This window comes from Podarcis vaucheri (assembly GCF_965113315.1).
Source record: "Podarcis vaucheri genome assembly, chromosome: 5".
Classification (NCBI taxonomy): Eukaryota; Metazoa; Chordata; class Lepidosauria; order Squamata; family Lacertidae; genus Podarcis; species Podarcis vaucheri.
In genome coordinates this window covers 45,997,660-46,024,929 of record NC_138763.1, presented here as the reverse complement: position 1 = coordinate 46,024,929, position 27,270 = coordinate 45,997,660, and the positions used below count along the sequence as shown (strand labels likewise).

Sequence of the window (27,270 nt, the reverse complement as noted above, 5' to 3'; positions counted from 1 at the left end):
GTGATTTGCTGCTAGGGTTGCCTGCAGTGTTAGAATCAGAAGTTGGTATCATTGGGCACCTGCCAAAACCCACATCCCAGCATGAGGTCCACTACTGTCCTATGGTCTTGCTCCATTTCCTCTTTGATACCGATTGACCTGCACTCTGTATGAAGAATGACAGGATCAAGGGGAAGGAGCAGTAGGTTCCATTTGCCTTTCCATCTCCTGGGTAGTGGTGCAAATTGATCCCCAGGGAAGAGGACACTTGTAGTGCTGAAGAGATCGGTCCACTCAGGGAGGAGTCTTACTGAAGGCCTCTTTCCCAAGGACCCTGCAAAACCTGGAACTGGCACTGGATGCCTCTCTCTCCAGACCTCCATGGTATTTACAATTGTTCAGTCCTTCAGTGCAAACAGAGAGGAGATTGGAAATGACTTTGTGTTGTGCTTTAGTCTATTACTTTATGATTGGCTAGAAGGCTGAAGATGAAAGGCAAATATAGGTAGATGTACATGCCACGGGTGGTTAACATGAGGTAGAATTAAAACCATGACAAAACTGCTGATACTGTGTAGAACAAGGGATGCCAAAGTGGTGCCCTCTTGATTTTGTTGGATTACAACTCCATCAAATTTCAGCCAGCACAGACTGTGGTTAGGGATGATGGGAGTTGTAGTCCAACAACATCTGCAGGGAACCATCTTGGCTACCTGATGTAGAAAGAGCACAGCTTGGTGTTATAATGATGACAGTGGCATACAGGCAATTTTCACATTGTGGTATGCTTGGAACAACAAAGGAAATAATTACTTTTGAGAGGCTTCTGCCGGGCTCCTGCCCTTTCGTCCCACCTTTCTTTCCTTGCCTTCCTATTATGGAAGAGGGAGAGAGGGAAAACCTGTTTTGAAAGCCGTGTGGGAGCTGCCACTGATTATTATATGCCAGATTGGTGCTGTCAGCACTGCTGTCTTTCGCCTCAACATGCATGTCTGGTTACATCAGCATCTTGGAGCAATCTCCTCTGCTCCAGTTTCCCGGGGACCCTGAGGCACTACGAACACATGATCACAAGTGTTTCTGAGGGTGCAGGAGAAGGGGGTCAAGAATTTCCTTCTGTTTGCCTTTGTTACCTTGCACTCAAATCTCCTGTCTTGGGTAGCTTATCAGTTCTACAGCAGTATTCATCAATCCCACCACCAGAGTTGCTTAGTAAAGCTAAGGCTTTGTATAATCTGTGCTCCCTCCTTAATGGGAAGGGGTGTGTGAATCAGATTTAAGGGAAGCACAAATTCATGTACTTTGAATAAAAACGTTATGTAATTTATTCCGATTTCTGTGAACACTCACAGAAGCCTGATCAGGAAGCAGGCTGATGGCTCTGCCTATAGGTGCTGAATAAGAGGACTTACCGTAGTTTATGGACTGCATATTTTTGGACCATTTGTCTATGGTTCTTGCAGTTCTCATTATCTTCAGCGTTCTTCCCCTCCTTTAGTACCTCCAAGATGGTACTGGCATGCAGTGTCCTAGAGCTTAAATGATGCCAAGATATTGGAAATATTTTCATGCTGTTGCCAGAGATGGGCAACCGGGTTGTGCTGGGATGGTAATGTTTGGGCTTTGAAATTCTTGGAAAGGGTTTAAAATAGTGGAGGAACTGAAGATCATATCTAACCTGAAGATTACCTGGAGAAGGGTAAGGAAAAGCAAATGAACAGAGTTCCACCTATTCCATGACCACTGAGGTGTCTACTTTCTGAGTGTTCAGCAGACTATTTCCTCTGCACTTACATGCATCCCTGCGCATCTATGCTGGTTTGTAGAAACAGTGAATGCAAAATGTTATTCTTAAGATTTCAGATTCTGAATGTGTGTGTGAGAGAGAGCACTACAATATGTAGCTTGATTTGAACTATTAAATTTGTCAGCTCAGAGAGTGCTGGTTTGCAGAAATTGCTGCTTTTCAGTTGTTGGCTGGCTACCCATAAAACATATTTTAAAGGTTTTGACGTAAGATCCATGGGTAAATTATAACAATTCAGTTAGCTATTAGTCTGGGAAGACATAGTTAAACATAGGACAGGGTCCAAACAGTTGGAAGTTCAAACTAGAAGAGATCTGAATATTGAAAAACATGGATTTAGTGCAGTGAACCATCAGGCAATCCTGCTAGTGGGTTCCCGATTTTCTAATGGCATTTAGTTAGAATTGGATGCCTCTCTAAGGAGCTGCTCTGGGTGATTAACAGCCTCGTGCCCCCAAAACAGCATGTTATTAATCTAGGATTGCTACACTGAAGATTTTTAAAAAATTGTTGCCCTAGCCCTCCTCTGAGCTGTTAGGGTTCCTTTGACCCATCTCAGAGGATGTGGCACTTAAGGAAACAATGAGTCATTTTCCTCGTTAAATTTTCTAATAAAATAATTGGGGAGGGGGAGAGATTTTAAAAGATCTTTGAAACAGAAGACACTCCCACCCCGCTTCCCAATGATACAGTTGGTGATACAGGAAATGTAACATTAAGCATCCATTTCCCATGGTTTCCTTCCTTCCACCCTCCACTTTCAGCCCACTGGTGTGGTAAGTTCTGTTCCTTACATATTAAACAATTTACAGTTATCATTCTTCATCAGAGATGAGCAATTGACTCTTAAAGTTGTAATGGTGTCTCTAACATGTTCCTGGCTATTGGCTATTCTTTGTTATTATTGTAACCACATGCGGCAATGGTAGTCACAATGTTGGCCATCCATCATGTGGCTGCTTAGGATAGTTATTGTACTCCAGGAGATGACAGGGATCCATCCATCCTAGTACTGCTTGGAAACTTGTGCTTCTACTGCTTAGGAACAAGAGGAGAAGTAAATGAAGGCTTGAAGCTTTATGGAAGGAAGGAAGCACCAGGCCACAAATAATCTATGGAAACAGAATCCAGTGAACACTGCTCCAGATGGTGAGCTGCATGAGTGCAGTTTTTCAAGGGCTTCCTGTCTCAGTGGCACTTTGCTTAAATAACAAGACAACCCGAGTTCTGTTGTGCTTATGTGTTCCCTTTGATCTTGACTCTTGGGTTGTTCTCTGGCTCTTTATTATTAGGCTTGAGCTGCTAGTTTCTCGCCCAGCCCTGACAAGATTTGTAGAATGGTACAGAAGATTTGATGAGTATCAACTGGGGGTGTTAGTGGTGGGGCTGATTTGCTCAGCTCATAGAGGAGGTGGGAACTCTGTTGTGGCTCTGGATTGAACCACCAGCTTTAGGAGCTCAGTGGCCAGCATGGGGGTGAAGTAGTGTGACTTTGTTAATATTTTGCTTGGGGTGCCCTCAATAATGGTCAAGGTATTAGAATGGGCCTTCTTACCACACTACTACCTGCTGTGATAGATTGGGACAACTAAAATATGAACTGTGTTCTACTATCCGTAGTGTCCAGAGAGCATTTGGGATTTCTGTGGAATGAAGTGCTGTCTAAAGGAAATACTTATCAATGGAACAGCAAGGCATTCCGTGCCAGTACTTGGATAAATGCAACTCCGAAAGCCTGTTAACATATTTCATGTGGGAGGGTGTTAGCTGATTAATGGCTTTTAAGTTCATTGTTTTTATTTAATTCAGTCTGTTAGACAAATTAAATAAATAGCTTAGCCTATTAAAGCAGACCCAAGCAGCCTTGCTTCACTGTATTTCCTCTGTTTGTGTCAGAGGAGCAAGGCCTACTGAACGAGGTGCTCAGTATATGCCATTGATTCACTTCTACCCATTGTCTGAATCATGGGACTGCAGATTATTGATAGCAAGGTTACTGTTGATTAACATCTTTGACTGAAAGTTGCTGCAATTGAAATATGACAAAAAATTAAGCTACAAATAATTCATTGCCCCTCAATTATGGCCTATGACAAAGGTCTCATTTAAGATCTTATTCTCCATTCCCCCAAAGAAGTCACATCTCCCTTTGAATATACAAAGCAGAGAATGGGTTCTGTCTGGCAGGTAGCTAGCTAATGCTGCAATAGCCCATCTCCCAACTTCCAAAAGTAGTGTGGCTGACTTTTGATTGGTTAGCCACAGCCATCAGTCAATCAATGTCCACCTGGGCCAGAAACATTTAAAAAGATGACCAATGCCAAACAGTCCTTAGTCCCTCTATCTTACCATCTATGCTGCTATGTTAGATGAGAGGCCTGTTTGGAAGTGTCTACAATAGGACAGACTTTCCTTTCCTTTTAAAGTACTGTTCTGTTTTTACCATTGTCTTTCTCTGTTTTTTAATTCTTAATAAAGTTCATAAGATTTGGCTGTTGGGAGTCTTGGGAGCCAAAATGTGAAGGTTCTCTTGCATGACTGGCCTACCTTGATGGGTAATTGGAATGAAGTAGCCTCTTCCACCAAAGTGTCCACCTTATCCCAATAATTCAAATGGGAAATGGCCATTTTGCTGTAAACTTCACCAGAGCTTTCTGGGAACAGCAGAATGTAGCTACACATTTCACACAATGTGTATAACAAAGCTGTGTGTGTGTGTGTGTGTGTGTGTGTGTGTGTGTGTGTGTAATGAAAAACACCCTTGGGATGCTGGTCTTCAGCCGCCTGTTTGGTATAGAGGTCCAGCAATTTCAAGCCCTCATTTCAAGTGGTGAGTAGTCATACCCACTGCCTGATTTTCAGCCTGCCTTCCTTTATGTAACTAGGGCCCCTCAGCTTCTCTGCAGATTCCCTGGTGCAGTGTGGGGGGTCTTGCAGCTGGCGCAGGAGCCATGAGGAGGAACTGGCACTCAGCCTGCAGGCTTTTCTCTGAGACTTTTCCCACAAAGCATCGCTAATTGCATTATGGCTATCTGGCAGCCAAACTGAGAAGACCACAGTCCTTACCTTGTAGAGGTGGCATTTGGATTAGCGAGTTTAACATGTTGCAAATGTTACCTAATGCCAAATGGAACAGGAGTAACCGAGTCTGTTTATGGAAATATTTTTTTACATGTAGAAACAGCTAAACCTTGCCTGACACAGGCACTATTTGTACAATCAAAATACCAGCTTAGTTTTTGTTGAGAACAAGTTGGTTTGATCTAAAATGCCTTGTTATGGCAGAAATATGTAATTGCTGCTGCTATGTGATTCTGCTAGTTTATAAAACTAGTTTGTTGGGATTGTATGCCCCATCATGCATATAGCTGTCTGAGACATCTTGATAACTTTAGTAGATTTCTGTCAACCTCTGCTCCCCTCCCTCCTCTTTAAGGTATTCTACCACTCGTGTCTGGAGGGAGGGTTTAATATCAAATCCTTGCATATAGATCATACCATCTAAAGCATGGATGATTGACCTGTGGCCCTGTAGGTTATGTTGAATTCCTACTCCCATCAGCTCCAGTCAGCATGGCCATTGGTCACGGATAATGAGAGCTGTAGTTCAGTAACATTTGGAAGGCCACAGATTCTCCACTCCAGTCTAAAGAGTGAGATCTTGCTGAGGTTTCCCATGGTTAGAGTGTATGCTTTTCTCTGCAACCATAAAACCAAGGAGGTTCTCCTCTTCATTTTCCCCAGATGAAGACTGTAGTTTTCAGTGTTCTAACAAATTTTGATTGGCCTGGACAACATTTTCAGTAAGCTAGCCTGATTAGGGTATTTGCATACGTTACCAATTTGCATAAAGAGCTGGATTTTGTTACTTGCAGGGTCAAGAATAACTGATGAAGCATTAACGCATCACTTCGGAGATTTGGCTTTGGTTCTTTGGTCTGCCACTCACTTCACTGTGTAAACTGCCTGCTCTGTCAGCTCTTTGCATTTCTTTTGACACAATTCTATGTACTGTACGTATATTCAGAAGCAGGTCTTCTGAGTGAGGCTTACTGTCAAGTAAGTGTGTGTAGGATTGCAGCTGATATTTCAGTATCTGCACATACAAGCTGAGGATTTTGGAAGTGCTCAGTACCGAAAAATATGAATGCCTCATAGCTGACCTTTAGAGAAGCAAAGAGTAGAGCTGTTCCTGAAATCAGCTCACTGCAGAACAAGTAATGAAGTTAGCCTTGGGGTTAGCATACTTTAGAAGTGGCATAAATATAATGGGGAAGAAGTGAACTGATGTAACATAATGGTGCCGTTTTTACACAAGTGTTGACATGGGTGTATGAGTTGATAATGCTATTTTATTTTATTTTTAAGCCCCAAAAGACTCTGGACCAGTTAAGGACTGTCTTGCTCCTTATGTCTCTTCCTGAACACTCTGATCATTGGGAGATATACTCTTGGTGGTGACTCTTACTCCTCCTCTCTGCTTCATAGTTGTTAGGAGCAGGGTGTATAGCTCTGTAGCACCTGCTTGGTAGAACTTTCTCCTGATTAGTATCAGACAAGCATTTACTCCCTGCCCCCTGGCAAAAACTTATTTTATAAAGACAAGCATTTACAATGCCAACTTTTAAACACGTGCTCAAAACTTTTTTTGTTCACTTGGACATTCCCTGAAGTGTGACAGATTACTGACCATGGCAAATACCATTGTTCAGTAGTTTGTTGTGTTTTTATATTGGATTGTATACCATCTTCTTACTCCATGTTATCTGATATTTACATCTGTTAACTAACTGACTAGTTTCTGATGGCCAGTCCAAAGAGAAAAGAGCCCTTTTCTAAAGGACTGACTTCCAACAGGGGTGGACACTTCTATGGGTTAAATGTTTCATGTGGGGCCTTGCATTTGAATATTTGCATGTTTCAGGTTCAGTTTGATTTGTAAAAGTTTGGTACAGTGGATGATGTGTTAGCTTTAGATGTGTGGAGGCCCAGTCTCAAATTCTTGCTTTATGGAGCACATGCTGTAGCTTTCTGTGCTAATTACTTCACAATGTACTTGTTGGGATTTATAAAGAATTATAAATTGCATCATGCTTGAATTTCAGTGTTGCTGAAATTCCTTTGGCCACCAAATCCCATGTTTTGCTACTCTGAATTCAGACATTTTAAAGTCACCTCAGTTCTCAGAAGCATTTAGATTAAAATAAAATAAAATAAATAGTCAGTATGCAGGGAGGCATTTGATGAATTCAGGTAAAATTTTCCTGAGGTAATAGTAGATCATGAACTTTTAAGGACTTGATGGTAAGGGAGAGTGGCCTCATGCTGGTGTAGGATGTACATCTATATTTGTCTTTTTAAAAGTTATATTTCAGCAGAGTCATTTATTGAACATTAGTATATCTACAAATTACAAAATACTTTTCCTGATTTTCCTGATTTTTCTTCAAGTTATTACTTGAAAGGGCTATAGTACTTTTGATTTCTGACTTCTTACTTCTCATACTGACAAAGCTTGTTGCTTCCAGTTGTTGTTGTTGTTGTTGCTGCTGCTGCTGCTGCTATTTTTGACTACACATCCACTGTGGCAAGAGGACTGCTCTCTTCCTTTGAGTTTTTGGAAGCAATGGAGAGTTGAGCCTGTTCCCTTTCCAAGTCTGATGTGGTTTGACAGCTCCTTTGTGGGTCTTTGCCTTTCGGATCTCGTAGGAGGATAAATGGCTGTAGCTGGTCACTGAATGATGAATTTTAGCAGCTGGAACTGCATCCATCCATGAAATAGAGACGATGCAGACTCCCCTGAGAGCTAAAAGGAGTGATTGAAAATTAATATTGTTTGAACTGAACTCCTTAGGCCTTTCAGTTAAACTCATAATGCAGGCAGCAATTACAATCGGATCTGCTACAGTGTGTCACCACAGCAGAAAGCCTCTTGTTATTGTTTCACAGTGGTATTGGGCATGCAATGTGTGGGGTAACACCTCTGAGTAGTGCATGTCTGTTGGTATGTGACTGGGAGGAAAGCATTGGAAGACAAAATGTATTTTACCAGAGGACTCACTGCTTGGCTCATCCAGATCTGTACACATCCATTTTCTATTCAAAACAAGCATTAAATACAACATCAAGAAAAATGATGGCCTAAATATCAAACTGTCTTTAGCATACGAGGTATTCACTGGAGGCGTGTGCAGAGGGGCAAGTCTTCCGGATATTTGCTGTAAGAATTACAGCATGCTTGTAAACATTACTTGTCCTTGGGTGATGTACGCAACCATGCCATAGGAACAGTTTGAAAAGGTAATTGTAGGAACATGTTGGAGTGTTTGCAGTCATTCTTGTAAAGAGAAGGAGGGCTCTTGAGAAATTCTTGTGGCAGGCAGCTCTTGCCTGAAGCTTATGTTTCTGATGGAGCTTATAAAAGGTTCTAAAACAACCTGTTTTATGGTTTTTTAACCCAGAGTTTATCACCCCTTCCCCCCACCCTGCTACTTTGAAACTCTTGCGAGAGAGAGCAAGAGAGAGTGAGAGATGTTTTTCTTTGAAGGACATCCTCCCATTACAGAGCTTAAATGTGGTAGTTTTGCTTTTCAATCTCCCAGAACCTGCAAATTAAGTTTCTACAGAATCAAACTGCAGCAGCAGAAGGGGGATTAGGACCATGGTGGTGCAAAGGAGAAAACAGCTCTGATTACTCAAAATAATAATTCTAATTCGTAAGGAGAGATTTGCAGTGGATTACATGTGTTGAATCACTCTAGTTAATGACTCAACGTAATCCAAATAGTGACAGTTTTTATTACATTTATACAGTATTCTGCCCTTTCCCCACAGTTTTTGTTTCTCAAAAAGAAAAGAAAAGAAAAAAGCAGAAGATCAGCACTTCTGTGAGATTGGCAGAGGTGAACTTCCACCTAGTCTCCATAACTGAGTCCCTAAGGCCAAATCACTGCAGTGCATCGTCTTAAGTTTGGAAAAGTCTTTTTTAAATAGGCTGAATTCAGATATGCTACTTTATGTATAATCTGAGCATCTGGATTTTTTGATAAAGTTTATTATTATTATTATTATTATTATTATTATTATTATTATTATTCCTCCATGTTATAATTTATATAAAAAAGTGATAAGAATGATAGGACCAGACAAAAATTAAAAGATGAAAAACAGCACATGACTCCGACCATATGTTGAACCATTCAAAAGATGTGCAAATATATTGGAAAAATCAACTTGCTTTAACATCAGCTTGTGAAAATGATCTGTGAATATGTGCTTAATTTGGCTAGGCAGCAAGGGCTCTATTCCCTGGCAGGTGGGATTTCAGTGGTAAACAATCCTGCATTGTGGTATGAGACTGAATTCTGGTGCTCTGGATTCTAGAAACTGCCTCCCACCCAGTTTCGGGCAGACTGATTCTTTTATTATTGAGAGCAATGGGGTTTTTGCTGCTCAAGGGAGCCATGAATTGTAACACCGGCGATGGAAGGAATTGTCTGAGCCTTATAAGAAGCTGTGTGAATGAAGTTCTGTGTTGTACTATTATTGATGTTTTAGATGTTTGTGTACAGTATCATTTAATGCTTTTACAAGCTCCCCCGGGAGTGCCAATTGGCACTGAAAGCTGGGATATGCATCAGAACAAGGTAGTTTCCATAGTGCTCTCCAGATGTTGTGGTCTACAATTCCCATTAGCCTCTGGCCAGCATGCCCAATGGGCAGGGATCATAGGAGCTGTAAATCACAACATTTGGAGGGCACCATGTTGTCTACCCCTGCGTTGGAACAAAGATTCAACAGCTGGGGGTATGTTCATCTCAAAACTGTGAAATCATGCATATTTTATGGGATGATATATCAGTTCAGTCCATAATCGGTTGCCTTATCTTAATAAAATCTGAGAAAACTGCCCACCACATTATCTTAGTGTGGCTGAAATTTGAGGAGGAATTTGTGGTCATAAGAATAAATTACTTAAGGGGCCTCTAAGAGAGCTAATCCACGTTGGTACTACTGAGTGGTCTGGTAAGGAGAGGCAGCTGTTAATACAATCTTGTTCCCTCTCAGTGACTTGAATAGTGCATGAAGTATGTAACCCTATATTATAAAATACCATGCTGCTTTAAACCTCCCCAGCATGATTACTGGGCATAGCTATGGAGGCATCCTCGAGACCTAGTAAATAACGTTTTCATTTTTCGACAGGAGTGATGGATGAATGCGGCATCCTTGCTGAGGATAAAGTGAGAAACAGCTGTCATTGTACAGAGCATTTAGCTATTGCTTATTGTTAAAGCCTTGGTGCTTGGGAAAACTACTCTGATAAAACTCCTGGCCAAGACTGGAGCCTTCAGGACAGACAGCTGCATTGTGAGAAGTGAGATTCAGGGCAGACCTTGATTTCTTTTGGTTTCTTTGTGATCTTTTTGGAAACAGTTATGATAGCATTGTAAACAAGCCCACAGAAGTTCCTCTCCTGGTTTTTTGTTTTGTTTTTGTAAACTGATTTGTGGTTTTTAAATAATCAAGCGGTGTGTAAATTCCATGAAATAAATAAATAAAAATAACACAGCCAGCAAGGCTGATGGAGTCTTGTTATGGTGGGTGAGTTCTAAACCATTAGTGCTCCTTCAGGGAGTACATTTTTTCATGCTGTTTCTAAAGGAGCGGCAACAGGAAAATCTCTCCACAGGCCATGCTTTTCAATGCATCCCTCTTCCATTTGTCAAAGGGATGTTCCTATAAACATAAACAGTGAATGGAAGCTAAGTAGCTGGCTCAGAAGTACAGAGGGTGAATTCTGCCATAATCTTTTGTTGTTTGATCTCTGTGGGAAATAGAAGCAGGAAGAGAGGCTGACAGGCTGCTTTCTGTGCGTGTATTTATTCTGACATACCTTGATGGAGCTTCTGGTTGTGTTGTTCCATTGTCTCTCTGGTGTCCATGTATCTAGGCTGACCTAAGGCCTTGAATCCCCAGATGCTATGGATGCACTCCGCTATGGGATGATGTATTTGGCACTTGCCCCTGGAGGTGCTCATGTGTGAACATGCCCATATTTATAGACAGGTTTTAATCTAGAAGAGTAGGTGTTGTGTACAACATATAAGAAGTGGACTAAAACATTCTGGCAGGTTTGCAATGACATGTAGATTTTTTTGCTCTAATTTTGTTTTAGCACTTCAAATAAAAACCAAAGCCAAGTGAACCTAGTGCATAAAATCCAAATTGGGGAGAACTGTCCAGCAGTGTGAAGCAGTTGTTTCTGGCTCCTAAATGTTGATCTCATTTCCATAAAAGGAAGGGAATTGTCTCTCTTTGAGACCTAAGCATCCTCTGTTATTGTTTTTTTCAAGAAAATAGAGCCACTTTCTCCCTTTTGAAAGCACCCCGTCTTTTTCCTCTGCAAAACAAACAAAAACGGTCGTCCTGGCTGGGACTTACTCCATTGCACAATCATTTATCCTTTTATGCTGTTTTTCAAAGCAGCCTTCGTTGGACACCAAACTGTTCCCCTTGAAATGGAAGCATCAGGAGGCTGTGCAAGCAAAAAACATTCAGAGCTGCTTCAAAGTAGACACTAGGATTATAAGGCTCTGGAATCTAGTCTGCCATCCACATACTAGTTTCCTATTTTGTGTAATACAAGGGGTGCTGACTGTAATTGTATTATTAGAGCATAAACTAGCCTCTAAGGTTTGTAGAAATCAATGGGACATACGTACTAGGCAAATGGAGGTAAGCACACAGGACTCCAAAGTGCATGTTCTTACAGATGCAGACTTGCACTTGCTTCACTGAGCATTTTAACTTGTACAGATTCACACAGTTGTCTGAAATGCTGCAGAAGCTGACACCCTGAGGGCTCAGTAGCACATATTTCCTGGATTTGGCAAGGGTTGGAGGAAGGCAGCACAACCCAAAGGAGACAGAGAGTGGAGCTGAAGGCAATGGAGCTGTGCAAAACAGCAAAACAAAACAACTGTACCCACCAACCCAGAGCAGAAGGGTATTCTCTGGTCTACGGAGGCTAGAACCCAGTGTGGCTAAAGACACTTCCCAGTTAAAAGGGGCAAGAATAATATCCAAACACTGTTCTCTTCTACTGTGTTGCACAGGAGAATTTATATTGGTCAGATGTTCTACACTTTTGACCTTACCCAAATATAAGGCTGATCTTATTTCCCGAGGAGAGAGGCAAAGGTTGAGAAGGATAAATTGAAAAACTGGTCCAAGGTGAACTGCTGGAACATAGTGTATAGAATTGCTGTCACGTCAGAATACTTCCTCACATTAAGATGTGTAAAACACATTGTGAGATTCCCATTTGGAGCATGGATGGTGCTTTGAAGCTGAAGGTTGCCAACAGAGAAAGCTCTTGGCAGAGAAGGCAGATTTTTCTTTCAATCTCTACTGTTGTGATTGTAGAAGCCGAGAGGCCATGAAACCAGTTTGACTGGAGATTGCTGTGGGTAATCACTCTTCCCTCTAATCACACGAAAATGAGGAAGTACTAGAAAGATTTTGGCTCAAAAACATGCAGTGTTGGACATGGCTCCACAGTGAAAAGTATTTAGTAGAGGGTGGTCCTCTGGATGTTGCTGGACTACAAGTCCCATTATCCTTGGCCATTGGCCATGTTGCCTGGGACTGATGGGAGGGCCACAGGTTCCCCATCTCTAATTTAATGGAAACAGTGCTTAAAAAAAACCCTGTGCAAAGTAGTTTTGCCAAAAGAGTTTTTGAACTTTTGGACACTGTTAACATTGGTTGCTGTACATCGGGAATTTCCTGGACATTTCACACGATTTCCTATTTACTGCTTCTGGCTGCAGTATTCCAGGTATGTCCTGGAAATTCCAGACATATGGCAACTCTGCAGTGGATCAGAAATGGACAATATAAGTATTGATAATAGAATCCTATTCCGCTGGCACAGCTCGGTCATATTTACCATTCAAGCTGCACCTGTTAGTCATTGGTTCCCATATGGAATCTCTCTCACTTACCTGGATGGAGGGCAGAGGAAGTGTAGCATGGAAGGTGCTTGTTGTACATGGGTAAAAGTCTGATCTGGTGCTCCACCCCCTTTTGTTTTGGGCTCCACCCATCACTGGCAGGTTGCCCCTGAATTGCTGCTCGTGAGTTAGTGCAGCCTTTGGACTGAGAAAGGTTCCCCATTTCTGATCTAGACAGAACAAATTTGATAGGTGCCAGTACTAAAATGTTTGTGGTAAATGAGGGGTAGGGACTCCTTTTGGCCTGGAGGACCAGAACTTTATTTCCCTCGGACTTCATGGGCCAATGTTTGCAGGTGGGCAGGGTCACTCTTGCTGATCTGATGACTGACAGGTAGGCAGGACCACTCATCTCTCAGAGTTAATCCATTGAGTGGGAAGAGGGGGGGTTCAGCTAGTTGGGGTTCATTCCTGCTGTCTGCAGGGCTCTACACCCAATGTGACTTACATGTAACAGGATCCCACTCATAACTCTGGCTATGCATTTAAAAAGTACAGTTTCTATTTCAGAAGGGTATTGATGGGCTTATTTAAATTTCAAGAAAGCCTTCAAGCTGTTTTCTTTGAGCCAGTTCCACTGTCACATTTCGGCTTTACCAATAAGCTTCAGAAACTCGTCCCATGTGTGCAGGCATGTAAAAAAATTATTCTGCCCAAGTGACACAGCATACATCTAGGTTATCTCATGAGCTGAGGTTGGATATGTGGATAGTTCTAATACATAGGATTATTTACCAGCAACTTGTGCATGTGCACAAATCTAACAAATATTTTGCATTAATTAATGTACCTATAGGATTCATTCTCCAAGCCATTTTGTGGTTGCTTAATATTGCATCAAACCTGGTTTTAGCTTCAGCATCTCACTTCCATAAGTGATAGATTTTGTTCAAACAGTTAAATCAAGGACCAAGTCTTTGTTCTACTATACTGGAGAAAGCAGCTCTCTTAACCTCCTTTCAAGTCCTGGGGTTGTTCTCTTAAAAGCTTCCTTTTCCAACAGCACTGCATCATCCTCAGTAATTTCTGATTCACTTTGTTCTTGCTTCCCAGTATGGCAGGAGCTTTTAACTTGCCCTGCAGCCATTTTCCTCCTCTGCTGCAGGCAGAGGGCAGAGCATTTTGCTCTTTTGCAAGTTTTAACTGAGCCTCAGAGAGAAGGTCTCTTGCGCTCTCTCGCTCTCTCTCTCTCTCTCTCTCTCTCTCTCTCTCTCTCTGTGTGTGTGCCTTTCCATCCATCCCTGTGTTTCCAGAGCATCTGATTTCTTGGATCAGACAGATAATACCAAAAAATCTTCATTGATCAAATAGTTACACTATGGTGCTGAATACTTTATGTGGAAGTTAAATATGTTTGGAGCTTACTCTCACACCATAATTTTGGCTTCTCAGAGTTAATATGTTAAGGTTCCACCCTAGCACTGAATCTGAAACAAATAACCTTTCATATTTATTCCACACATGTTCAAAGTTGCCTTATGAAGTAGTAGTAGTTCGTTTTTCCTGTTTACACTTGAGAAAACCAAGTTGGGCCTGCTCAAGGTTATTTTCAAATGGACAGATAAACTGGGATTTCACTTCTGCTGCAGGCTGAATGCTTTATGCACCAAGACATCTTTTTAATAGCAAATAAATGTTTCTCGTGGTCCTTATGCACATATGAGGACAGGTAGCACTTGGTTTCCTGATATTTACACATTATCTGTTGCATTTTACTTGTTATCTGTACAGAGGCGTACCTAGGCTCCCCCCTCTCCATTTTGCCCCTTGGCAAGAAAATGTATCAGCACCTCTGAAGCCAGGAGAGACCATATATCAGAAACTCAAAAAACTTTATTCTTGTTGCCTTTCGTGCTCTGCCAATGACTTCCTCTGTAGCCTTCAGGATCAGGTCTGCTCTGCTCCACCTCTCCTCCTCCTTCTTCTCCATTGATCCGTCCGTCCATCTGCTTGCCTGGCTCCCTTGGCTCACTGCTTTCCCTTCTGGCTTCTGGTTTCTTTCTTTTTTCCTCCTCCTGCAACTCATGCCTGCTCTCTCCCTCTTTCTTCCCTCTGAGCCCTGCTGGGTGCCTCACTCACACTTCTAATAGCACCACCAGTCAACTGTGGAGGGGGCCCTGCAGAACCCATGCCTGTGACCAGATTCCTCTGCCAAGGTGCCCGGAAGAGCCTGTGCTCCTTACCTGGGTGCCCAGAACAGCAGAGGAGCGGCCTGGGGAGTGCACAAGCAGGTGGAGGTCTCCTAACCGCTCCGAGCCAGAGTGGAGAGGTGTGATTTTTGCATCCCTCTGGGTCTGTGCCCTTGGTGGCGGCCAACCTATCCAACCCTTAAGCATGCTTCTGTATCTGTATGCATGCAGAAGAGGCCTCAGCCCTATTTGACTTGAAGCAGTTCTCAAATTGGTAAGAGTGGCATCATTTGAATAGCACAATACAAAGGTTGGGGGCAGAGGGGTAGCCTTTTTTGGAGTAGTGGAGATGTTGTGCTTACCTGCCATACTTTCGTTTGTAAATCCACAAAATTCAGTTTCCCTTCTCAACGTCTCTTGCCTACACACATTTATTTTTACTGACAACTGGGCTGCTCGCATGCTTTGGTGTTGTTTTGTCACACACTTGCATTTTTTCAGTCTACAGCTGCTAGCAGCCATCTTCCCCTGCCCCCAATATCTCACCCAGAACCAAGGAGGTGGATGAGAGCCATTTGTTTAGAGAGCTACTCCCACTACCGGTCTGGCTTATTCCATGCCACTTCCATTCCATCTTGGACAGCAGAATAAAGTAAGCTTGCATTCAGGGCATGGGAAAGAGAGATTCTATGGTAGGCAAGGCTCCCCTTTGTGTTTTGATGCCAGTACTGAGAACAGAGCTCTCCGCTCATAAATTTTACCAGCATTTGTCTGTTTAAGGAGATCTCATCCGCTTGACATTTGGATTAGTTTCACCCTTCCCTATCCTCATGCTGATGAATAGGTTAGCTTGTGCAGTGTGGAATAAACATTGATTAGGATAAGTGGACTGTTCAGCTGAATTACAGATTCAACCAGCCACTTCTCATACTTTGCTGCTTCTGCCTGTCCTTTCTTACAGAGGAGGTTGGTTCAACTAGAGCTCTGCACATGTCCAGAATTGTGTGTATGGTTTTGCTTTGCTCTAGTAATGAGAGAATACCATGTGATCATCACAGGAAGCCCCTATTGTGTGAGGCTGCGCTGGTATAAACTGGAGGTACATCCAGTCACAAGGAGGTGGTTCCACTGTGACCCAATTAATTCCAAAATCCAGTCCAATAGCTAATACATCTAATGCCTTTTTGCATTCCCTAAGAAGTCCCATTTCAGCAAGGATGAGAGCACTTTGCCATAAATATCTGTATTGGCAGAGATATCCCTATGTCTCCTATGTTTCAACCTTTGGCACGACACCAAATTAACTGAACTTGGGATGCACCATGAAGTCTCCACCAATGTCCTTTGTTATGTAATGTCATTTATGTCTGAGCCTGGACCCTTTGTAAAAAAAAAAAGCCCTTTCAGAAACAGGGCAAAGCTATTGGATCAGTTTTTCCTAAAACTGGGTACATAAAAAAATCCCAGTTTGTTCAGCTTTTGGGGAGATGCTTCAGGAGACAGGAAAACCACCACTTTTCATGTGACCATTTGCCTTTGATCATTCTTTTTCTCTCCTTAAAATAAAGCTGGATATTTTAAGACTGCTTCTGTAGTGACATTTTAGTAAGACACATAGCTCTTCTGCTGTTTATAAATAATTTCATATTAGCAATTTAAATCTTTATTCATTCATAAATAAATAAATAAATAAATATTACAGTTGCAGCAACAGTGTGGCTGTTCCTGGTTCTCTGTAGGAAAGATACTAATATGCAAAATCCCACAAATTAATCAAGGTTATCAAAGCAAATGCAATTCTCTCTGTGTACATGCGTAGTGTTATTCATTATGCTTCCAGGCATGTATAGTCGGTACAGATTTTCTGATGCCCATACAAATGTTGCCTGTCAAATGCTCATTGTGGGGCCGATCCTGACCTTCAGGTGTGAACTCTAATCAGCACTGACCCCATGCAGTCTGTGCGGTTTTCTGTTCTCTCTAGAAGTGGGAGATTATTTTCCTAGAAAACCCTGCTATTCTTGCGAGGGGCTCCTTTATGTACATACAAAGTCCTTCAAAGAATATTAACAACCTGAGTGTCTTGCAGAGGCCTGGAACTGATGATCCGGACCGGCTACAGATTTGATCAGTTCAGGCAACCTTGGAAAGGAGAACTGTGTGAAATGACTGAGAAACAGGCTGGAAAGGGCATCCAGCAGAACGCTTCCCACTTGCAAAGCGATTTGAGTGTCACCTTTCATCGTGGCAGCACAGGTGGGGGGGGGGGAGGCTATCACATTCTCCCTCAAAGCTGGAGCTAACTCTCTCTCAGAGGTAGGAAGGCTGTGGCTCACCCTGCAGTTCTGCATTTTGGCACAGCAATGACACTTCAAAGGCAGGTACCTGCCATCTGTCACCGATCTGATCCCCCTCAAGGTAGGGCTGCCGCAACACCAAGAAGGTGACTCCAACATTTAAGCTTTGCTCAGGGAATTTATTTGCTCTACGTAGGCAGGTTTAGTCATTAAGGCTTATAACTCTGTAAACACCTTACAATTTGAAGTGATTGGTCTGCCTTCCCTGTCTGGTGCCTCATTCATGTACAATGTCACTGCCATTGTTCATGCACATCGACAGAGCTGGTTTTTCATAAGTTGTATACCATTTGAATAAAATGATTGTTTGCATAAAGTTCCAGGATGAGCTCAGAGTGTTCCAAATCTCTCTCTCTCCCCCGCCCTCCCAATCATCTACAGTGGTACCTCGGGTTAAGAACTTAATTCATTCCAGAGGTCCGTTCTGAACATGAAACTGTTCTTAACCTGAGGTACCACTTTAGCTAATGGGCCTCCCGCTGCTGCTGCGCTGCCAGAACACGATTTCTGCTCTCATCCTGAAGCAAAGTTCTTAACCCGAGGTTCTATTTCTGGGTTAGCGGAGTCTGTAACCTGAAGTGTATGTAACCTGAAGCATCTGTAACCCTAGGTACCACTGTACCTTTTGGGGAAATTGCCCATTCTGTTGATGGGACAAACTAGAGACATGTCCATACATCTCAAGCTCCATTTTTCTTTCTGCAAAACCATCTTTTTCCAAGAAGTGATGGAAGTATTTATAAATATACTTTCTATGGCAGTTTAGGTTATGCCTGCACTTGCTGTATAGTTGAGGTCATTGCTTGCTGTGTATATGATTCATGTCAAGCTGGCCAGGTCCACGTTGCACACACATTCCTTCATCTACTGAGTATTACCTGTAATAAGGGAAATTGTGTCAGTGTATGGTCTATGATGTAGCACAAAGGGTACATATCACTCAGGATCTGTGGTCCTCCAGATGTTATTGGATTCCAACTCCCATCAGCCGCAGCCAGCATAATCTGTGATCATGGATGATGGAAGATATAGCTCAACAACATCTACAGGACCATAGGTTCTGCAATCCTGATCTATATGGTTTAAATAAATTACAGGTGCGGGCTACCTTCTGAGGCATCGTGTGTGTCAGTGAATCGTGTATATTTGAAACACCATTGAGAAAGCCTGCAAACACCCTGCCCCTTTTTGTGAATTTTCGGGTCATTTCTGGATTTGGTTGTGCACATTCACGCATATATTGAACTCATATATGTATGGTCTTTTAAATGGGAGGGGTGTATTTTTTATTATGCTATATATTTTTGTGTTTTTATGTAAACTGCCCTATTATCAGATGAATGGTAATATAGAATTCAAATCAATCAATCAATCAATCAATCAATCAATCAATCAATCTTGCCCCTGAACACTTCCCATGCTGATAACAATAGGTGTTCAAAGCTGCTGTGAACTGTGGTCATATTTTCCTTTTCCAATATCCCCTTTTTTTATTTGTGAAATGCTAAATTTCAGGTGGTACAGTTATACACAGAGAAAAGTATGGGCGTGTACAATTGTACAAATCTGTACATAAGCCAGAGTGACACCAATACTACTAAGACACTGGTGGAATCTTATCTATTGTGAATTCCTTTTGTGGTAAACACCTGACTCATCAGATAAGAGGGGTCAGCTGCAGTTACATGGCCCTGAACTGCTTTAGGATTACATGGCTGAAACATCACACAGTTTGAATAATTGGGAGCACTGTTGCATTTCAGTCCACACTGGGGGTGGCAAACTGGACTACAGGGGTGTTGCTGGACTACAGCTCCCATCATTCCTGCTTATTGGCCATGATGATCGGGGCTGTTGGGAGTTGAGATCTAACAGCATCTGGAGGGTCAGTGAGCTCCACCCCTGGAATGGGAGGGAATAACATGGCAAAACAAAAACATACAAAACACCACATTTCAATACTATCAATATAACAAGATTGCTTAAACAACATGCTGCATCCAATAGAAAAAGTAAGAAGGGAGTTTCACAGGTTCACCTTAGTCCTAGAAGCACTCCTCTCATAATGTTGCTCACAGTCCCTCTCCTGCAGCAGCTTCTGATAAGGCTTCCAAAGCCAAAGGGTGGGGTGGGTTCAAGTTAGAGGTTCCAGATAACAGTTGCAGACACAGATTGACAAAGTTTGCTGACTAACAGGAAGAAACTAGAATATAGTGTATAGAATGAAAATGCAAATATATCAGTGGTATCTGTTACAATTTGCTATTTTTTGCTCAAATACTCATCCTCTCCTCCTGTTGCTTTCAGTTTCCAGCATATGCTAAGAATTCTTTCTACCAATGCTGAAATAGTTCAACAAAATGTATTGGAGTGGGGTGGGGCATACCCTTTGTTAACATATTGGCAAATAGAAGAATGATGCTAAGAAGTGGAGCTCACAAGCCCATGCTTTGCATCAAGATGACTTTTTGGAAGACATTGTTTTCTCCTGCTGAGCTCCCTTCCCTCCCGGGTTATGAATCAGATCACACAAAAAGTAAAGTTTGTGTAATAAACCAACCAAAATCAAAGGCCAGTTCACATGTGTACATGTGTCATTTGATGATGAAGATATGTGAATGAGCCATCCCAGATAGTACTTAAATATGGAAGTTTTCAAAGGGGATCAGTTCACATATTTGGTTGCAAGTCATCAAGTGACAGAAAAGAATTAAATTATGTCTATGCAGATGTGTCTATGCAGATGTGAACTTTGGCTCCTTGTTATTGCATGTTAATTGGGTTTCATTTTTTTAAAAAAATGCTCAATTTCTGTCACTTTCTTCTTGCAGATCTTGCATTCTAACAGCATTGTCATTGTCACGCTCCTGTGATCCCTCACAGATTTTTACTACACTCATATCATAAACAACAATAAACACAATTTTCCAGCTGCACCTCTCCAACTGAGCTGAATTTTGAGTGGTATTATTCTTATTTTGACATAGTACCTTCTAACCTCCAAACAGCTGTGATTTCTTTTTACAGCAGCCTAGTTAGTAATCAGGAGCAAACACTGGTATTTTGCAAGGGAGAGAAAACACTGATAAACCAGAAGTGCCTTTCACCTTCTTCTGCCACAGGCATTTAAATGACCAGGAGTGGGGAGGGGAAATGATGGTTGTGAAAGCGGGAGGGCTCAGGACTCGCTGCCTGACCTCAAACTGTCTCTCAGCCTGCCATCCCTGCTCAGAACTGGCCTTCTGGTGACTCAGCCTGAGCAGTTCTAGGTAAGGGATATAAATAGCACTTACTATCAAGGCAACTATCTGCCTCAGGCATTTGTGTCCCAATCAAGATTGTTGGTTTGTCCCTGACTTCCCTCAAGGGACTGTGGTTTGGAAAGCAAGTCTTACCTCCTTTAGCTCAGTGTGATTGTGTGGAAGAAGACATGACTGGATATGGCTGTATGAATGTATGGAAGCATTTTCTTACATGTTATGAGGCAAAGTATATAACACTATTTGCTCACAGTTTCTACTTGTGTCCACACCAGACATTTACAGCTCATGACTTCCTCCAAAGACTCCCTGAGAAGTGTAGTGCAGGGTGCTGGAGCTCTGTGAGGTGTAAACTACAATTCCCAAGATGCTTTGGGGAAGCCATGTGCTGTGAATGTATGGTGTGGATGTGTCCCTTTCTCATTTTCACTTAATAGCAGGCTACGGTATATATGAAGGGTTGGAACACAATATTGATCAGTTTTCAGTAGGAGTTTAGGCACTTGTCTGAAAGGGGTGCTTTTGCTATAAAAACGTGGTGCTCTAATAACAACTGGAGGAAATTCAATTGGTTTTTCACTGCAGCTTGGACAAGGCTAGGGTTAAATTCCTCTGGGTGTATTACGGTTTGCCTCGGTATATTTATATATGGTTTTCTGCTTCCTTCAGTGCTCCCATAGGGAATGAGGACTCACATTCTCAAGCAGTCAGATACTGATTCAGTTTATCCACCTTCCCTTTCATTCACTCGCCCACACACGACGGCTCCTGAAAACATGCATTTCCATGGTATACTTGAAATTTCCCTTGAAAAATATGGGCTTTGTAAGTTGGAAGGAATCTTCCATAATCAGTTTTCACTGTTCCACAGAGCATAACTTCAGACTGTATTTCTTCTGCATGCCCTGTTCAAACTCTTGATTGATACCCACAACGGAAGAATTTGGGACATGAGGTAGCCAGAGAGAGAGACGAAAAACCAGAACAGGTCACGGTGTGCAAGCATTAAGGCTGAAGTCCAGGTGTGTGTGTGTGTGTGTGTGTGTGAAACCAGGGCTTCCAGCTTACCTCCTGCTCCCCTTTGCTCAATTCCTTTAATGAGCCTGGCAGACTCTGGAGTTCAAGGCTGCAGCACTAATCTGGACATCCAGTCAGCTGACTCTATGGGTCAGTCTCAGAGCACCAGGCCTTTTAATACCCTAGCCTCAGAACTAGCTCCTTAGTTTAAGCCACTTGACTCTAGTGTAAAGACTCTGCCTTACCTGGACTACCGTATTTTTCGCTCTATAACACGCACCCGACCATAACACGCACGTAGTTTTTAGAGGAGGAAAATCCGTAGGCATGCCACCCTCAGGCATTCCCTCCATAACACGCACAGACATTTCCCCTTACTTTCTAGGAAGAAAAAAGTGAGTGTTATGGTGCAAAAAATACGGTATACAGTTGCTTCTTTGGTAGGGTTGCCATATGTCAACACTGTTTCTGTCCAGATTTTCACTTTTCGAAATATGGCAACCCTATCTTTGGTTCTTGTTTGCTGCTCTGAGCCTTGGTTCTTGCCTGCTTTAGACTACACTTGGGGCCAGCTCCTGGGATCCCAGAACATGACAGCTTGATGCCTATGCTTTCTGGGGTCTAAGGGACCAGATAGTGTTGGCTAAGACATCTAGGCTGCAATGCTGTGCCTACTTACCTAGAAGTAAATCCTACAGAACTCAATCAGACTTAACTTCTGTGTAGATAGGCATAGGATTATGCTGCCACTTAGGGATAGCTGTGCTGCTATTTTGTGGGTCGCTTTGGCTGTGAAGGCTAGAGAGAGACCTCTTAGGATTGACCTTAGAATTCGTAGTCCACCTTCACGAGAGAAAACATGCTTATGCAAAAGGGAGCAGCTTCAGGGGCCCAGTGAGTGGCCTGGGAACACCCGAGGCTGCAGAATTGCTAGTGTCCCTCGGATGGGAAACCAGTAGAAGCTGTTCGTAAGAACTGGATATATAAGCATAATCAATCTTTCAAATGAAAAGCAGTTTCAGATGTCATCACACTCACAGTAAAACAGTTTTAATGGGAACTTGAGATGCAGCAGATACTGGATCAATGATGACAAAAGGCCAGCAGTGGGTTTTTTGTGTGTGTTTTTTTAAAAAAAGATTCATGTTGAAGGCATTGAGATCTAGTAAGGATGCCCATAATCAACATGGAGGAAAATTAGAGTTTAGTTTTTGAGCAAAGGTCCCTATGCTTACAAGGTGCAGCTTCTCTCCCCCCTCCCCCCCCCTTTGGTGTCCCCTGATCTGGGGTATTATTGGTGTCTAAAGATTACACACACACACACACACACACACACACACACACACACACACGGGGTCAGGGACGCGGACTTATAAAAAATATTGGGGGGGCCCGGGAAAGCTCGTGAAATGTAAATAAGCTCATGAATATGCAAATAAGCTCATGAATATGCAAATAAGCTCATGAATATGCAAATAAAGTGGCGCCGCCCCCTCGTGAGAGAATAGGGGAGAGCGTGCTGCTGCCTATTAATCAGCTCCGGAACAGCTGATAGGCGGGAAACCTGGGGCTAGAGGCAGGAGCCCCCGCCCCCGGGGATTCCCCTGTTCTCGCGGGGGACGGCCGGGGCTCTCCGGCTAGGGCGCGCGGCTGGCTGGCTGGCTGGCGAGGGAGCAGGTGGGGAGGAGGCGGGGGGCGGCGGCGGCGGCCGAGATTATTGGGGGGGCTGAGCCCCCCCAAAATTTTTTTTGAGGGGGCTCAAGCCCCCTCAAGCCCCATGGAGTCGGCGCCTATGCACGGGGTAGATGGTTGATGGAAGGATACTTAGTGAGAGGCAGGGAAGGGAAGACTTCCTCAGGTGAAAGACTGGGAGAAGAAAGGAAAGCTCCTAGGTGAGAGGCGAGAGGGTCCACCACTTCCTGGGTGAGACAAGGATCAAGAACTACCTTTGAGAGAGGACTCTGCATTTTCTTTTCTCTTTCTCTTTCTCCTTCTTTTTCTGTTTTTGTTTTCCTTAGTTTCTTCTATCTTACTGTATTATGATAAAGCTTTAGTAAAATATTATTTTTTAAAAAGAAAGCTAGTACTGTAAATAGGTTTGGGCCAGTTAGGAATACTCCCAATTTAAGCAAGGTGAACTTGTACTCAAAATATTTACTGCCCAATTTGCAGTTTTATCCATTAATTTATAATGTTGATCCAGGGAATAGCCATTCAGTAATTTTTGACCCAGCCAAAGGAATGACTTCCGCATAGGCAGCATTGAGAGCTGTGCAGTTTTGGACAGCTTGATTTACAACTTGAAACTTATGAGGGATTTATATTAAGCAGCTAGCTAGAACCTCTGTTTAATTTGTTTTTGTGGTTAATGGCATGATCCTAGTCAAGCTTATCCTAATGTAAGGCTCATGGAATTGATTAGGACTGACTCCCAAGTAAGCTCAAGGTTCCAACCCTAAATACACTCCCAGGGGAGTAAGCACCATTAAACACAATGGGACTTCTGAGTCAACATGCGTAGGAATGAGCTGTTAAGTCTGTAAAAGCACCTCAAACCTGACAACTTTTTGGTAGTTAGTTATGTTTGTTTCTTTAAATGTTGCTTTAAGATTTTGGGGCCCCCACAATATCCCTTTGTCATAATCATGTACGTATATCTATCTATCTATCTTTGTAATAATCCATTTAAAATTTCAAACTATTGCATTATAAAAATTCTGTTTGCCTTATTTTGAAATGCATTGGGTTTGAGAAATGTAACATTCTGCTAACAAAATTCACTCTCTCTATGAAGAGGAGAGGAAACACCGAGTAGCAGGTCATGCCTCCCTTATCTTCCAGTATGCTTCTGAATACCAGTTGCTAGAAACCACAGGCGGTGGGTGGAGGAGGAATGCTGATGCCTTCAGGCATCTGATCAGCCACTGTGAGACTGGGATATTGTACTAGATGGGTCATTGGTCTGATCCAGCAGGCTTTTCTTATGTTCTTATGGCAACCTCAGGAACTGTGGGAAAACTGAGAACTGCCTTATCTGACAAGGAACTCCTGGAGGAAGCTTGCAATGCTAATAGGGGACTGGTTCTTAACAGTACCTATCTTTTCAATATGTATACTGTCTAGAGATATTTTTTAAAAGTGTACTGCCTGTTGGGGTGCCTTGCAGGTCTGCGTCCTCCTAAAGCAACAGCTCAGAGCCATATCAAACAGCTTTACTATTTCAAATAATTACTATGTGTTCTCCACCCATGCTTTCAATTGAATTGCCAGCATGACAAGAGGCTTCACAATATCTTTTCCTTTCTGGCCCAATGAAGAACATTATCAACCTGGTGCACAAACAAGTTAAGTTAGAACACATGGGCTGATCCCTCTACATATCCCTCTTGACGTCAGTAATGGGACTAAGGCTACAAACCTTCGCATTCTTACTTGGGGATAAGCCCCAGTGTATGCAGCAAGACTTTCCACCAATTAAGCATGCAGAAGGCTCTGTCTGCACTTCATTTTAAGGGCTCTGATTTACCGTAATTGAGCTGAAGATCAGGCTCTGTATCTTTTGAATCTCTGGGTTAAATGTTGATCCATGGAAAAGTTTAAAGGCTTTCCCCCCTTCCAAAATTGCTGCATATATTGGATAATATTTGAAAATCATTTTTGGAGGCCCTTCAAAGTGATCAACTTCCACACTCTGTCCTGATTCACATTTTGGTTTACTTTTGCATTTTTCTGTTCCCATCTTTCAGATGTCGGACAGCACAATAGTGAGCCTTCAGTTCAGCTGCCTCTTCCAGCGTATCTGGAGTGCCCAAGAAACCTCTGTGGTCTTGCTTTTTAAACAGCCTGTGTTTCTTTCCCCAGATTTGACCACTGCAAGACGTTTTAGCAGCCATGCCCAGAACTACACTACCCTCCTGCTAGAGGATGAGAAGGGAATTCTTTATGTTGGGGCCAGGGGGGCCATATTCTCCTTAAATTCCAGCAACGTTTCTGATGGCTCCCATCGGACAGTAAGTGCAGCTTTATCCCACTGGCATGTTCACAGTTAATTCCCTTTGCAAATTTTGGTTTCCAAACCCATTTAGGGCTACATTTGTACCTTCAAGGAAGAACAAGTACAGCTTTCTCTTTATTTAAACTTTAGAATCTGCTTTGATTGGGGAGGGATCATGGCTTCATGACTGAGTCAGCAAATGGCCAATCCATGCTGTGCATATCAAATTTCTGCTCTAAAGTAGAAGACTAGATTTCACCCCGAATCTTACTGCATATGTGTAAAATATGTGATGAGTGCATTTCCACAGCAGACTCACTGCTGGAATAATGTATACCTGCATACAGCCTTTGTTACATTAGAGTCACCAAGAGATACACTGAAAACAATCTGTTCTGAAAAACTGATAAATGCCTCCTCATTAAAAATGGATGCCTCTGTCATGAAATCTAGTTTCCACAACAGATATAGACAGATATGGACCCTTTTGTCTGCCTCGCATGTTAGTGGAATGGGCTGGGGCCAACCCTCACTGGTAGCGAATGGGTTCCTGAACTACAGCTCTCACCATCCTTGACCATTGGTCATACTGGATGGGGCTGCTGGGAGTTAGAGTCTAACAACACCTTGAGGGCACCATATTGGCTCCCCTTGCTGAAGTACACAAAGGTCCTTTAAAGTACCTGGAAGTCTCTGGTGCCTCTTACCAGGTATAACATTTGTTCACTCTCCTTTGAGGCCCTTTATCTCAGTACAGTTTCCTTTCTGTGCCCTTGTTTTTTATGCAAAATGGGAAGGGAGCTCTTGAGCCTGTAAAACTGAAGTACAGCAGCCACCCTCTACTGAAAACCACTTGCTTTTTTGGTCTCCTTCCCTCTCCCTTTCTCCCTGCTGCTTCCTTATGGTATTTGTAACAGCCAGGTTCTCATTTCAGCCAAGGACCTTTAAAAGCAAATGGGCTACAAAAATCTGCAGTGCTCCCCCACTTTGCACTTAAATAAATCCACTTATTCTGAGGGAAGGCGAAGTGTGAACTTTGAAGAGCTCTTGTGAGTTTCATGGGGCTTGCTTCTTAATGTCACGCTCCACCACTATTTCCTGGGCTGGGATGCCCCAGTGAATAATGATCCTGCTTTGTGTTTAACTTTGTAGATTGATTGGGAAGCCTCTCCTGAGAAGCGGGGAGACTGCCTGAAAAAGGGCAAAAACAACAAGGTATGTGCTCCATAAGTCTCTGCCTTTTTGTCTCTGTTCCTTCGCTTCTGACCTGTTTGTGCCTGTAGCTGATGAACAGGCCATTGTCAGGACTCTTGACTCTGTCTGCAAATGACACCCTCCCTTCCTCTTTTGCAGACAGAGTGTTACAACCATGTCAAGCTTTTGCAACGGCTGAACACAACCCACCTGTATGCCTGTGGCACATATGCCTTCCACCCGCTCTGCACATACATTGTGAGTAAAAAAAGCAAAAGAATCTCCTCCACTGCCTTGTTGGGAGTCCCTCTTTGCACTGAAACTGACTGACAGGCAGATATCAGCCATGCCCTTTGGTTCCAGAAGCTGTGCAATATTATTAGCCAGTCAGAAACCAACTGAAAATCACTCAGATTAACTTTTCTGCACATGGAACTGGTTGTAGATGAACTCTATAGGCAGGTATCCAGGACAACAAACCAATCCCAAATCCTGGCTCCTGTGTCAGTAATTCC

The 27,270-nt window shown here is 42.7% G+C and overlaps 1 protein-coding gene and 1 long non-coding RNA gene across 4 annotated transcripts in view; one reads left to right on the top strand and one right to left on the bottom strand.

Annotated features, from left to right (window-relative positions):
- The window catches only part of SEMA4G (semaphorin 4G), a 98,546-nt gene that overhangs the window by 46,017 nt on the left and 25,259 nt on the right, over positions 1 to 27,270 (top strand). For all 3 annotated transcript variants that reach the window (XM_082225078.1, XM_082225079.1, XM_082225077.1), the window contains 3 exons: positions 25,429 to 25,577; positions 26,714 to 26,776; positions 26,915 to 27,013. In XM_082225078.1, the coding sequence (XP_082081204.1) occupies positions 25,429 to 25,577; positions 26,714 to 26,776; positions 26,915 to 27,013 (311 nt within the window). The remainder of the gene's footprint in view (positions 1 to 25,428; positions 25,578 to 26,713; positions 26,777 to 26,914; positions 27,014 to 27,270) is intronic.
- Positions 17,396 to 19,597, bottom strand: LOC309533562. Its single transcript, XR_014220279.1, has 2 exons — positions 19,329 to 19,597; positions 17,396 to 18,168 (listed from the first exon to the last, which is right to left on the bottom strand). It is a non-coding gene; the product is annotated as an uncharacterized lncRNA (long non-coding RNA).